The sequence below is a fragment of the Dreissena polymorpha genome, chromosome 9, assembly GCF_020536995.1.
Source record: "Dreissena polymorpha isolate Duluth1 chromosome 9, UMN_Dpol_1.0, whole genome shotgun sequence".
Lineage (NCBI taxonomy): Eukaryota > Metazoa > Mollusca > Bivalvia > Myida > Dreissenidae > Dreissena > Dreissena polymorpha.
Genome location: NC_068363.1, coordinates 3,195,463 through 3,209,348, shown reverse-complemented (window position 1 = coordinate 3,209,348; position 13,886 = coordinate 3,195,463). Strand labels below are relative to the sequence as shown.

Genomic DNA, 13,886 nt, shown 5'->3' with positions numbered 1-13,886 from the left:
GATATTTGACCTGGCCATCAAACTAGTATCACTTTGGGTTTGAATTAAACAAGTGTGTGTTAAGCATCAAATTTTCATGTTTTGTTGTTTTGAAATTTCTCAAATTTTGTGTTTTGCCTTAAAAGCAATGTCTTCCTTCTGCCTTTGAAATCTGCCACAGTTGTGAGCCAACGGTTTTTGATGAACATGAATTATTTGTGTTATTTTTTAATCTTCTCACATATTTGCCATTAACTCAAAATAATCTCACCCTGACAGTACTGACAGGCCAAGATTTATGATAAAACTGAACAAATTGTGTTTTATGGCATTCAATTCTTTCTTGCAATGTTGCCTTTAACTGAATCTAAACAATTTGTTTATTTGTTGTACCCTTTTACATGTGTGTTGTGTGCCCACGTGGAGAAACTCAACTGTTCAGCTTCATGTGCATTTTGGTGTAATATGGGTTTGTTTATGTGTTCAATATTGATGTTGTCCCCTTCCAATCTCTACTTATATTTTCGTTGGAGAATTCATGCTCATAAAAACAGTCATAATCCTCTGTTAGAAAAAACTCTCATCATTCAACTTATAACTTGATCTATTATTGATATACAACAAGAATTCATAACAAAAATGTAACAAATAAATGAAACTCAATAGTTTATAATTAAACCAGACTTTTTATTACAGCTCTTGATCATCAAAGTATACTGGTAATATAACTATAATCAAGTAGCAATATCACATAACCGGGAGATGAACGGATAACAGTCTGTTTCACAGTGTGAACATTTCTCTTTTTTCATGTATATTGCTTATCGCTAAACCATCTCCCAAAGTGGAAATGGCTATGTGCAAACAGCATAAAACCAGAATAGCCTGCGAGTAACTCACAGTCTGTTCAGTTTTATGCTATTTGCTGCTCATCAGTATCTAAGGTTTGGAGATTTAAGTCTTAAAAACTCGAATCTAGTAATAAAGGTCTTAAATGTAATTTTTAAGGAACAACAAATGCATGAAAATACGTATCTAAATGGTAATTGATTAATGAATAAATTTCAGTTTTCAACTTGGAAAATAATAACCTCAGAGTTTGCAGTGTTTTGTTGCGTGTGGTAATTTCTGCGAATGCCAGGAAGGATAATATAGTTTGAGCCCTGACTTTTGCTTGGTCTCTCTGTGTGTGTGCTACATGTATCTACTCCTGCTGGCATGCTGTTGTTGTAGACACTGGTCTTGTCCCACCAACCTGACGCAGCCAGGACACAAAAAACTAGGAGGCATCGTCAGCGGAAACGAGGTTCTGAGCGTGAGGTACCAAGGACACTGGATGAGAGCCAGAAAGAGGTTTGGTGGAATATAGCACGCAGTCGGATACTCTCTGACTGACGTAATATTAACACAGATGCACATTCGCTAACAAAAGGTGCTGTTTGCTTTGTCAAGTCAATGTTGTTTTCTTTTCTTCATTTTTTAGCCGGATTTTTTTCGAAAAAATCTCGGCTTATAGATTGATGTTGTCGGGCGGGCGGGGGGGCGAGCGGGCGGGCGGGCGGGCGGGCGGGCGGGGTGGCGGCGTGCTCGAAAATGTTAAAGTTCTTATTTCATGGTATAACTTTGGTATGCTTGGACCTAGAGTCTTCAAACTTGACATGAAGGTTGGCCAGGATTAACAGATGACCACTGGTCATTTCAAGGTCATTCATTTGAAGGTCAAGGTCACTGTGACCTTCAATATAAAAAATGTTAAAGTTCTTATAACTTTGGTATGCTTGGACCTAGAGTCTTGAAACTTGACATGAAGGTTGGCCATAACTAGTTAGTAACCACTGGTCATTTCAAGGTCATTCATTTGAAGGTCAAGGTCACTGTGACCTTGAATGTAAAAATGTTAAAGTTCTTATTTCATGGTATAACTTTGGTATGCTTGGACCTAGAGTCTTCAAACTTGACATGAAGGTTGGCCAGGATTAACAGATGACCACTGGTCATTTCAAGGTCATTCATTTGAAGGTGAAGGTCACTGTGACCTTCAATATAAAAATGTTAAAGTTGTTATAACTTTGGTATGCTTGGACCTAGAGTCTTGAAACTTGACATGAAGGTTGGCCAGAACTAGTAAGTAACCACTGGACATTTCAAGGTCATTCATTTGAAGGTCAAGGTCACTGTGACCTTGAATGTAAAAATGTTAAAGTTGTTATAACTTTGGTATGCTTGGACCTAGAGTCTTGAAACTTGACATGAAGGTTGGCCAGAACTAGTAAGTAACCACTGGACATTTCAAGGTCATTCATTTGAAGGTCAAGATCACTGTGACCTTGAATGTAAAAATGTTAAAGTTCTTATTTCATGTTATAACTTTGGTATGCTTGTACCTAGAGTCTTCAAACTTGAAATAAAGATTGGCCAGTACTAGAAGATGACCACTGGTCATTTCAATGTCATTCATTTGAAGGTCAAGGTCACTGTGACCTTCAATGTTAAAATGTTAAAATTGTTATAACTTTGGTATGCTTGGACCTAGAATCTCAAACTTGACGTAAAGGTTTGCAAGCACACTTAGATGACCACTGGTCATTTCAAGGTCATTCATTTCAATGTCATTCATTTGAAGGTCAAGGTCACTGTGAACTTAAATGTTAAAATGTTAAAATTGTTGTAACTTTGGTATGCTTGGACCTAGAATCTCAAACTTTGCTCATGCCTTGAAAAGTACTTACATTTCATTTTGACCTTTGAACAATATTTCAGTAATTTAAGTATTGCATTGACAAAAACACGAAAGGTACTTTCCTGTCATTTAAATCAAAAATCCGGCTTCAATGCGGTCATCTCCGACCGCGGAACTCTTGTTGTATTTTGTTAGGTAGTTGATGTTGTTTTGTTTGTTTTTATCAAAAGATGTGTGTGTTTTTTTGTTTTGTGTCATTGTCGTTTTCATGGGAATTTGTTTGGTATCAAATTAAGAACATGCATGAATACTCTGATGCTAATTTTTCTATCCAAAATCTTCAAATTGAGTTTTATATGCATACAGTACTTAATATGAAATTTTCCTTTAGCCCTGCAAAATAATTAAAGAACTGTTCATGAAAAAGTTCAAGAACGGACGTGAAAGACAAATGTTTTTTCATGAACACATTTCTGTTCTTGAACCTGTTCAAGAGTCCCTTTATATAAATTCTGTGTTTCCTTTTTTGTTTTCATTTTGTTCATAAAAATTATTAACTATATGATTGCTTACTCAGTAAAATATCAAGTTCATGGTTTAGTATTTTTAGTAATTATGTATTTTAGGTACATTTTTAGTGATTGAACTGTCTGTCTCTCCGTCCGTCTGTCTGTCCGTCTTTCCGTCACACTTTGCGTTTAGGTTTCGAAAAATGCTCATAACTTCTATGTTGCTTCAGATGTAACATTCATATTTGGTATGCATGTGTATATGGACAAAGGCTTTCCATACGAATACAAATTTTGACCCCTTTGACCTTGACCTTTAGGTTTCGAAAAATGCTAATAACTTCTATCGAAGCGTTTATTTGGGGCATATGTCATCCTATAGAGACAGCTCTTGTTTAATACTCCCCCTCTTTCATGCATTTCCAATATGCTGGTTGTTAAGAAGGTATGGTATTGAAAAAAGCTTTTTATGCCCCCCACCACTATATATATATATATATGGGGGACATATTGTTTTTGCCCTGTTTGTTGGTTTGTTGCTTTGTGTGTTTGTTTGCCCCAACATTTTGCAATAACTTTTGCTATATTTATGCCCCCCTTCGAAGAAGAGGGGGTATATTGCTTTGCTCATGTTGGTCGGTCGGTCGGTCCGTCCACCAGGTGGTTGTCAGACGATAACTCAAGATAGCTTGGGCCTAGGATCATGAAACTTCATAGGTACACTGATCATGACTTGCAGATGACCCCTATTGATTTTGAGGTCACTAGGTCAAAGGTCAAGGTCACGGTGACCCGAAATAGTAAAATGGTTTCCTGATGATAATGCAAGAACGCAAAAGCCTAGGATCATGAAACTTCATGGGTAGATTGATCATGACTCGCAGATGACCCCTATTGATTTTGAGGTCACTAGGTCAAAGGTCAAGGTCACGGTGACCCGAAATAGTAAAATGGTTTCCGGATGATAACTCAAGAACGCATACGCCTAGGATCATGAAACTTCATGGGTAGATTGATCATGACTCGCAGATGACCCGTATTGATTTTGAGGTCACTAGGTCAAAGGTCAAGGTCACGGTGACCCGAAATAGTAAAATGGTTTTCGGATGATAATTCAAGAACGCATATGCCTAGGATCATGAAACTTTATAGGTAGATTGATCATGACTTGCAGATGACCCCTAATGATTTTCAGGTCACTAGGTCAAAGGTCAAGGTCACGGTGACCCGAAATAGTAAAATGATTTTCGGATGATAACTCAAGAACGCATATGCCTAGGATCATGAAACTTCATAGGTAGATTGATCATGACTTGCAGATGACCCCTATAGATTTTGAGGTCACAAGGTCAAAGGTCAAGGTCACGGTGAATCGAAATAGTAAAATGATTTTCGGATGATAACTCAAGAACGCATATGCCTAGGATCATGAAACTTCATAGGTACATTGATCATGACTTGCAGATGACCCCTATTGATTTTTAGGTCACAAGGTCAAAGGTCAAGGTCACGGTGACCCGAAATAGAAAAATGATTTTCAGATGATAACTCAAGAAAGCTTTTGCCTAGGTTCATGACACTTCATAGGTACATTGATCGTGACTTGCAGATGACCCCTATTGATTTTCAGGTCACTAGGTCAAAGGTCAAGGTCACAGTGACAAAAGTTGTATTCACACAATGGCTGCCAGTACAACGAACAGCCTATATGGGGGGCATGCATGTTTTACAAACAACCCTTGTTAAGATAGCAGCTTCATATTTGGCATGCATGTGTATCTCATGGAGCTGCACATTTTGAGTGGTGAAAGGTCAAGGTCATCCTTTAAGGTCAAAGGTCAAATATATGGGTCAAAATCACTCATTATGCCCCCCTTCGAAGAAGAGGGGGTATATTGCTTTGCTCATGTCGGTTGGTCGGTCTGTTGGTCGGTCGGTCGGTCGGTCAGTCCACCAGATGGTTGTCAGACGATAACTCAAGAACGCTTGGGCCTAGGATCATGAAACTTCATAGGTACATTGATCATGACTCGCAGATGACCCCTATTGATTTTGAGGTCACTAGGTCAAAGGTCAAGGTCACGGTGACCCGAAATAGTAAAATGGTTTTTGAATGATAACTCAAGAACACATATGCCTAGGATCATGAAACTTCATGGGTAGATTGATCATTACTTGCAGATGACCCCTATTGATTTTGAGGTCACTAGGTCAAAGGTCAAGGTCACGGTGACCCGAAATAGTAAAATGGTTTCCGGATGATAACTCAAGAACACATACGCCTAGGATCATGAAACTTCATGGGTAGATTGATCATGACTCCCAGATGACCCCTATTGATTTTGAGGTCACTAGGTCAAAGGTCAAGGTCACGGTGACCCGAAATAGTAAAATGGTTTTTGAATGATAACTCAAGAACACATATGCCTAGGATCATGAAACTTCATGGGTAGATTGATCATGACTTGCAGATGACCCCTATTGATTTTGAGGTCACTAGGTCAAAGGTCAAGGTCACGGTGACCCGAAATAGTAAAATGGTTTCCGGATGATAACTCAAGAACGCATACGCCTAGGATCATGAAACTTCATGGGTAGATTGATCATGACTCCCAGATGACCCCTATTGATTTTGAGGTCACTAGGTCAAAGGTCAAGGTCACGGTGACCCGAAATAGTAAAATGGTTTTCGGATAACTCAAGAACGCATACGCCTAGGATCATGAAACTTCATTGGTAGATTGATCATGACTTGCAGATTACCCCAATTGATTTTGAGGTCACAAGGTAAAAGGTCAAGGTCACGGTGACCCGAAATAGTAAAATGATTTTCGGATGATAACTAAAGAACGCTTTTGCCTAGGATCATGACACTTCATAGGTACATTGATCGTGACCCGCAGATGACCCCTATTGATTTTCAGGTCACTAGGTCAAAGGTCAAAGTCACAGTGACAAAAATCGTATTCACACAATGGCTGCCACTACAACGGACAGCCCATATGGGGGGCATGCATGTTTTACAAACAGCCCTTGTTTAATGTTAACTTTTGCAATATTGAAGATAGCAACTTGATTTTTTGGCATGCATGTGTTTCTCATGAGCTGCACATTTTGAGCGGTGAAAGTTCAAGGTCAGGGTCATCCTTCAAGGTCAAAGGTCAAATATATGGGGACATAGTGTTTCACAAACACATCACTTGTTTATCTTACAATTAATTACAGTGACCCTGATTTTTATGCCCCCGGTAGGGTGGCATATAGCAGTTGAACTGTCGGTCAGTCATTATGTCAGTCAGTATGTCAGTCCATCCGAAAAAGACTTTAACATTGGCCATAACTTTTTCACTATTGAAGATAGCAACTTGATATTTGGCATGCATGTGTATCTCATGGAGCTGAACATTTTGAGTGCTAAAATTTCAGCAACTTGATATTTGGCATGCATGTGTATCTCATGGAGCTGAACATTTTGAGTGCTAAAATTTCAAGGTGAACATTATCTTTCAAGGTCCAGGGTAGAAAAAACAAATCCAAGGGAAGTAATAAGCTTTAAATGGACATATAAATTATCTGACCTGCCAACGTATATATTTTTGTTAAATCAATAAAAGTGGTGCAATAGGCGGCATTGTGTTTCTGACAAACAAATCGTGGTAAAAGGTCATGGTCATCTTTCAAGGTCTAAGGTAAAAAATACAAATCAAAGGGAAGTAATAAGCTTAAAAGGGAGATAATTATTCAATATGTATGTCCGTCTGTCCGAAAAAAACTTTAACATTGGCCATAACTTTTTCAATATTGAAGATAGCAACTTGATATTTGGTATGCATGTGTATCTCATGGAGCTGCACATTGAGTTGTAAATCTACAGTCACGGTAGTGGCTTTTTATTATTTGCTACTAAAAATAGAGCGTGGCTTTTAATTATTTGCTACTAAAAATAGAGATTTGTTAGAGACAATTATTTTCAAGGGAAGTAATTTATATAATTATAAATCTCATATTATATATTTCCTTACCAAGAATTTAACTTCTTTTCACAGTTACTGTACAGATTTATTATTTGGATTATTTATAACTCAAATGAATGATTTGCCAAAGTTTTTTTTTTTAATGATATAATTATCATTTCTTTTCTGTAGCAATTTGTGAATGGTAGGTTTGATTACATACCTCTGGACTTATGTCTATAGGTACATGATGAGCTCTGGCTATGATCTCTTTGATATACCACAGACCTTGGTTGTCAGTGATGTCTGACTTTGTCATTTTGACTGTCTACAGCCCTCCCCCCTCCCTGGTTGGATTGGACACAATCCAAGGGAAGTAATGAGCTTTAAAGGGAGATGATTTCTATACCTGCCAAATGATAAATAGAAATTTTATTTCAAAGCGGCGCAGTAGGGGCATTGTGTTTCTGACGAACACATCTCTTGTTGATTTCATATTTGTGACAGATATAAACGTGTTATTCAGCATTAAGAAAAATATGAAATTGTAGATATTTTGAAAAATGCTTAAAGGGATCTTTTCACGGTTTGGTAAATTGACATAATTGAAAAAAGTTGTTTCAAATTCGCAAATTTTTGTTTTAGTAATGATATTTGTGAGGAAACAGTATTACTGAACATTTACCATGGTCCAATATAGCCATTATATGTATCTTTTGACGATTTGAAAACCTAAAAATTATAAAGCGTTGCAACGCGAAACGATTGAATAATTTGGAAAGTTCTGTTGTTGTTGTTTATATTTATGAAACTACGAAGATGCTTATATAAGGTATAAAATACTTAAACTGTCTATACCCGGTGGAATAGCCGAGAGGGCTAATGTGTTTTTACTTCAGACTAACTCCAGGACTCCGGGGGTCACTGGTTCCAGCCCTCGTACTGGCTACTTTTTTTTCCTTTCTTTAAATTTATTCTTGATTTTTTACTGGAGCTTTTAAGATCCAATGTTTACATTTATCAATATAGAGCATTTAATGACAAACTTCAAAATATTCCAAAATCTGTGAAAAGGCCACTTTAAAACAATCATACATACATAATTGTATAAAAAGAAGCTACCGAAGTAAACATTTATATTTGAAAACATTTTCTACATAAATAAACAACATCATGTAAAACAACAGTACAAAGATGGTTTTATTAATGGCATGGGTACGTTAGTTTGATCACATGCTTGAAATGTAAGCCCAGAGGCATGTCTGTTGATGAAAAGTTTGAAAAGAATCACTGCTACTTGTAATGGAAATTCAGCTGCGAATCATAGCTCCAGATAAGGGTCATATTTTCGTAATTAACCAGGTTTTCCGAAGGAAAAAACTGGTTATTAGATTGGCGAATGCGGGCGGGCTGGCTGGCGGGCTGGCTGGCTGGCTGGCGGGCTGGCGGAATAAGCTTGTCCGGGCCATAACTATGTCGTTCATTGTCAGATTTTAAAATCATTTGGCACATTTGTTCACCATCATTGGACGGTGTGTTGCGCGAAATAATTACGTCGATATCTCCAAGGTCAAGGTCACACTTTGAGTTCAAAGGTCAAAAATGGCCATAAATGAGCTTGTCCGAGCCATAACTATGTCGTTCATCGTCAGATTTTAAAATCATTTGGCACATTTGTTCACCATCATTGGACGGTGTGTGGCGCGAAATAATTACGTCGATATCTCCAAGATCAAGGTCACACTTTGAGTTCAAAGGTCAAAAATGGCCATAAATGAGCTTGTCCTGGCCATAACTATGTCATTCATTGTGAGATTTTAAAATCATTTGGCACATTTGTTCACCATCATGGGACGGTGTGTCCCACGAAAGAATCACGTCAATATCTCCAATGTCAAGGTCGCCACGACTAAAAATAGATTTAAAAAAAAAAAAACTTACAAAGGGGGTTAATTTTTTTTGGTAATTTCAAAAGTTCAGTTTGAGTTTTCTCCCTTTATCAGATTTTTTTTTCACAATGAAAACCTGGTTTTGTGACAATTTTGTCCCTTGTTACGAATTATTTTCAAGTCCGTTTAGTTTTTATTTTAAAATCTTGTCGTTCCATTAAGAATTTCACAATCAAGTTACGAATATTATTTTACATCAGTTCAGTTCATATTGATTTTTATTGAGTTCTTTTTGCGTATTAAAGATCTTTTCGGTACTTATCTAATGGTTATTAAGTTTGTTTAACAAAACGCATTTTTTCCAATAAAAGTGGTTTGTACAGTCTATCTGTCAAAAAACAATGGCGGCGCCCAGAGAGCATCCTAAAATACTGCAAAGCGTGCAAAAACACATTTTAACATATTGTACGCAAAGTGAGCGGAAGTTGATGTTAAGAAAGACATTATAGAAAAGATCTTATATGATGATCATGTTGTATGTTCAGTTGCCGACACAGTCGGAAAAGCTAAAAAAAAAGCGACACGACGGGCCCAATCTTAAACAAAAAAAACATTGAACAAGTGGAAGGGACAATTCCCGTGGCAAATCGTTGAAAAGATTGAAGGGGATACCCATTTTAATTGTGAAATATGTAAAAATTCATCGAAGGCATGCAATCTGTGCACAGTTTGGGCATATGAAGGTATTTGAAAATTAAAATTGTATAATACTGAATAGACACTGTTGAACTCGTATGAATAAAGTTGCTAGTATGTTTATTTTGATTTTTTGCATGAAAATAACCATTATTATTTATTTTTAGATCATTTAAAAAAGTTAAGAATTATAATCCAAAACTTAGTAGTAACGTTAAGAATAAGATTTCAGAATTTTTGAAAATCTGGTAGTAACGTTAAGAATTTCACAAAACCTTATCTGGAGCTCTGTGCGAATATAATCTTGTATGTTTTAGTATGTTGCTTTTTCTGCTAGAAATTAACTGGCTTCAAATCATAGTTTTACTTCACTAAAATTAGCTATTGTATCTTGCATGTTCTTAGTTTTCAAATAACCATAGCTTACAGAAGCAGTACAGCCGTGTATGGTATATATTCTAAAAGAAATATTAGTATGTAAAGCTTCATTACCTCAATATTTTGTTTAACCATTTAAACGAAAGTATAAGGCATATAGCGTTGTGCAATGTTTTAAGTTGCTTAGTCCACCTTACCTTTCTTTTGTTATATTTGAGCCCTGCTCTGTGAAAAGGGGGTTTAATGCATGTGCGCAACATGTCGTTCCAGATTAGCCTGTGCATATGCACAGGCTAATCAGGTACGACAGTTTTCGCCTAAACTTGGTTTTTGCAAAGAAGAGACTTTCTTGAAACGAAAAATATAATAAAAGAGGAAAGTGTTGTCCCTGATTAGCCTGTGCAAACTGCACAGACTAATCTGGGACGACTTTCTACGCACATGCATTAAACCCCCTTTTCACAGATTACGGCTGATTTATTTATTTATAATTTATTCTGTAAATTGCTTTCATTATGCATAGTTTGACAGGCTGGTCTTTGACCTAGTGACCCCAATTTCAATAGGGGTCATCTACTCTCCAAGTCCAATGAATTTGAAAAGTGCAGTAGGCAGAGCGCAGGACGGGCAATCAGGCTTTGTGAGTACGAGCCTCATCTGGCCAAGTCATGGTTGTATAGGGGATATGGGGGCAATCAGGCTTTGTGAGTACGAGCCTCATCTGGCCAAGTCATGGTTTTATAGGGGATATGGGGGCAATCAGGCTTTGTGAGTACGAGCCTCATCTGGCCAAGTCATGGTTGTATAGGGGATATGGTTTATGCCTAGCCACGGGGAGGTCATGTGTTCTGTCCCCACTGTGGGAACGTTCTTCAGATCTTCCCCATGTACTGGATCTACCCAGGAAACTGACTCGAGAGTGTTTATATTAGTCTTCGGATTTTGGTGCAATCGAGTTAAAAAGCATAGCTTTAAACTAAGTCCACATTACTTACACTGGTCGTGACATCCAAACAGCATCCTGTTTTATTTTTCATTTGCAACATAAAATTGCATTTTACTTTATGTCTGTTTTTAACCATAAATTTTATAGAATGTTTTGTGGAAATGCAAATAAATAATTGTCTTTAACAAAAATTTAAATACATACATACTTTTCTTATCTGCTAATTTTTTATTCTTTCAAAGATTAAATTCTGACAAATGTATGAAATACATTTAAAAAAGAATTGTTATTGTAATTTTTAAATGTTTTTTTTTTTCATAAACTTTCTTAACCAAAAAATCTTCATAATTCTTCAAAATGTTGCAACATACAATAATAATAACTAACGTAAAGCAAAATGGCATGACCTTCTTAATAATGTGTAACATTTTACAAATGATAATATTTTTTTCAGTTACCTTTCGTGTCCCCTGTTCTTGTTTACATGTAATAGATTTTCCACTTGTAACACTTTCTTTCTCACGTTCTGGGTTTGGTTTGTAAATGTAGAAGTTCACTTCAGTTCCGTTGTATTGCGGGATCCACAGATTGCGATATATCCGGTTCATGATATAACTTGTAGGTCATTCGTGCATACATATGTATGCATTAGCATAGTTAGGCAATCTTTAAACACGTTATTTACCTATCTTATTGCATAATGTGTTTAATCCATATGTTAATAATATATTGCTGTATCAAAAGAAAAATTCAATGTAAATATTTACAAATGCGTAATAATAAACTTGCAGTCCGAAAGGCATTGCCAGGTTTTATTGTTCATGTGAAGTTAACAAACTCTAGCCATAAAGAAACATTTCTCATGTATTTCGTGTAAATTCTTTTAACTGATCCAAAGCATGCAAAAATTACACTTCATGTACCTAATTATCACACCATTCTTCCTTTGGGAAAGTGTGGGCTTTAATATTTGACTGCTGAATTAAAACTTTGTAGCACAGGGTAAAAAAACTGACTCTAAGATGATTAAGATCTTTACTTAGGGTTAAAAATTGTGTAGTGCATTTAAAAAAAAAATGTGGACACCTTTTCTCTTAATGCAAAACATGTCGTTTAGGCTGTATTTACAGGGCTACAGTTAGTTAAATATACAGATATGGTGGGGGCATTGTTTGTCGCACTACACAAGCTTGATGTATAATGAAGAAAGAAAGAGGTGCAAGGCTAATTCAAGGACATCACAAACTAACAGAACACAATATAACGGAGTTGCAGTGTATAATTGTATGTTTGTTGTAATAACAAAGTAATAAAGCATATGTTTTTATTTGACCACCCTACTGTGCATTTGCATTTTATGGATGTTTGTACACTGCTATTTTCCAATTATTTTTTTCTTTGATTTTGTGTTATATGCATTGGCTGTGTTTATGCATCTGTTTCTATTCTCTAAAATTTAAAACATGCTGTGAAGTGATATTCATTACAGAGAAGAGAGTATATTGAAACATAAATAATTGCATCATGAATGGGATTTAAACTAAATAAAAAGAAAATGTTTTTAATTATTGTAAAAGTATCAGAATAATATACTAAGGCTCTGGTGGCAAGAAAGCATGCAATTCCTAAAATTTGCTAGCAAGATAAAAATTATATTGAACTATTAAATTGTTTTGGGGCATTTTAAGGACACATTTCTTAATTTTATACCTTGTGGTTCCTCTTAGGTTTACCAACACGCACCCTTATTTACTCCTTACACAACAATGATCATGATAAGCATGTGTGATTGCCTTTTGACCATGGTTTGTCGTCAACTGTGTGTCGTCCGTACTTAATATTTGCTTTATGAACACTCTAGAAGCCACATTTATTCTACAATCTTAATAAAACTTGGTCAGAAGGTTTGTCATTATGATATCTGGGTTGGTATGATACTTAATTTTCTGGAGAGTTTGAAATTTGTCTGTTAACACTTTACCACTTAGATACGTATTTTTACGCATTTGTTGTCCCTTAGAAAGTTTAATTTAATTTAAGACCTTTCTAACTAAATTCAAGTTTTAAAGGCTTTATTTCCAACCCTTAGTTATTGATGAGCAGCAAACAGCATTAAACCTGAACAGACTGCAAGTTTCTTGCAGGCTGTTCTGGTTTAATGCTGTTTGCACATAGCCATTTTCACTTTGCCTGTGAGTGGGAAAAGGTTGAATGCCCTGGGTATCAGGGTGTTATGAAGTTTTGCTGGTATGACATGATAAACAATATGTGTATCAGACTTTTATTGGATTATTTCCTAATAGCATATCATGTCTTAATTTTAAAGACAATACAAAAAAAATTCAATTGGTGAATGGAAACTTTCACAATATTCATTAAACTGTTGTTGCATCAGAACTTGAGTTGAGTGTATATTGTTATATTGTAGAATCATTTATTTTTTGTTGATATGTACAATCTGGCATATTCCATAGCATCTTAAATTGATTAAAAAAAAAAAAAAATATCTCACATTATGCAACTGTTCATTGAGCTTTTTATTTCCTAGTTGAGTGGACCTGCGAAGATCCATGAAATTTACTGTCAAATGATAGTTTCACAGGATTTGTTTTCACTTTTTTCAGCACTTGGTGGGAGCGGAGATACGGGACTACAGCAGCCTGGAGCCGATTAACGACACCATGGACCGGGAAGGTTCCCCAACCATGCTCGGTGAGGAGGCAGGAACCAAAAACTCGGAAGGGAACCAAGAACAGGATGAGGGGCCAAAGCGGTCTGCCTGGGTGACGTTTTTCGTTTACGTCATGCGACAAAGCTACGTGCTGTCTCTGATAGCTATGATGGTGAGTTTAAACC

At 36.3% G+C, this 13,886-nt stretch overlaps 1 protein-coding gene and 1 long non-coding RNA gene across 14 annotated transcripts in view; both read left to right on the top strand.

The window, feature by feature from the left end:
• The window catches only part of LOC127845715 (piezo-type mechanosensitive ion channel component 1-like), a 255,188-nt gene that overhangs the window by 49,369 nt on the left and 191,933 nt on the right, over positions 1-13,886 (top strand). For 12 of the 13 annotated variants that reach the window (XR_008033338.1, XR_008033339.1, XR_008033334.1 and 9 more), the window contains exons 8-9: positions 1,213-1,332; positions 13,655-13,873. Coding sequence is in view for 6 of the 13 variants with exons in the window: in XM_052376809.1 (XP_052232769.1) it covers positions 1,213-1,332; positions 13,655-13,873 (339 nt within the window). In the remaining 7 variants the exon portion in view is untranslated. The remainder of the gene's footprint in view (positions 1-1,212; positions 1,333-13,654; positions 13,874-13,886) is intronic. The other variant, XM_052376812.1, reaches the window with a different exon arrangement.
• LOC127845720 (uncharacterized) lies at positions 3,664-5,941 on the top strand. Its single transcript, XR_008033344.1, has 3 exons — positions 3,664-3,949; positions 4,095-4,610; positions 5,183-5,941. It is a non-coding gene; the product is annotated as an uncharacterized LOC127845720 (long non-coding RNA).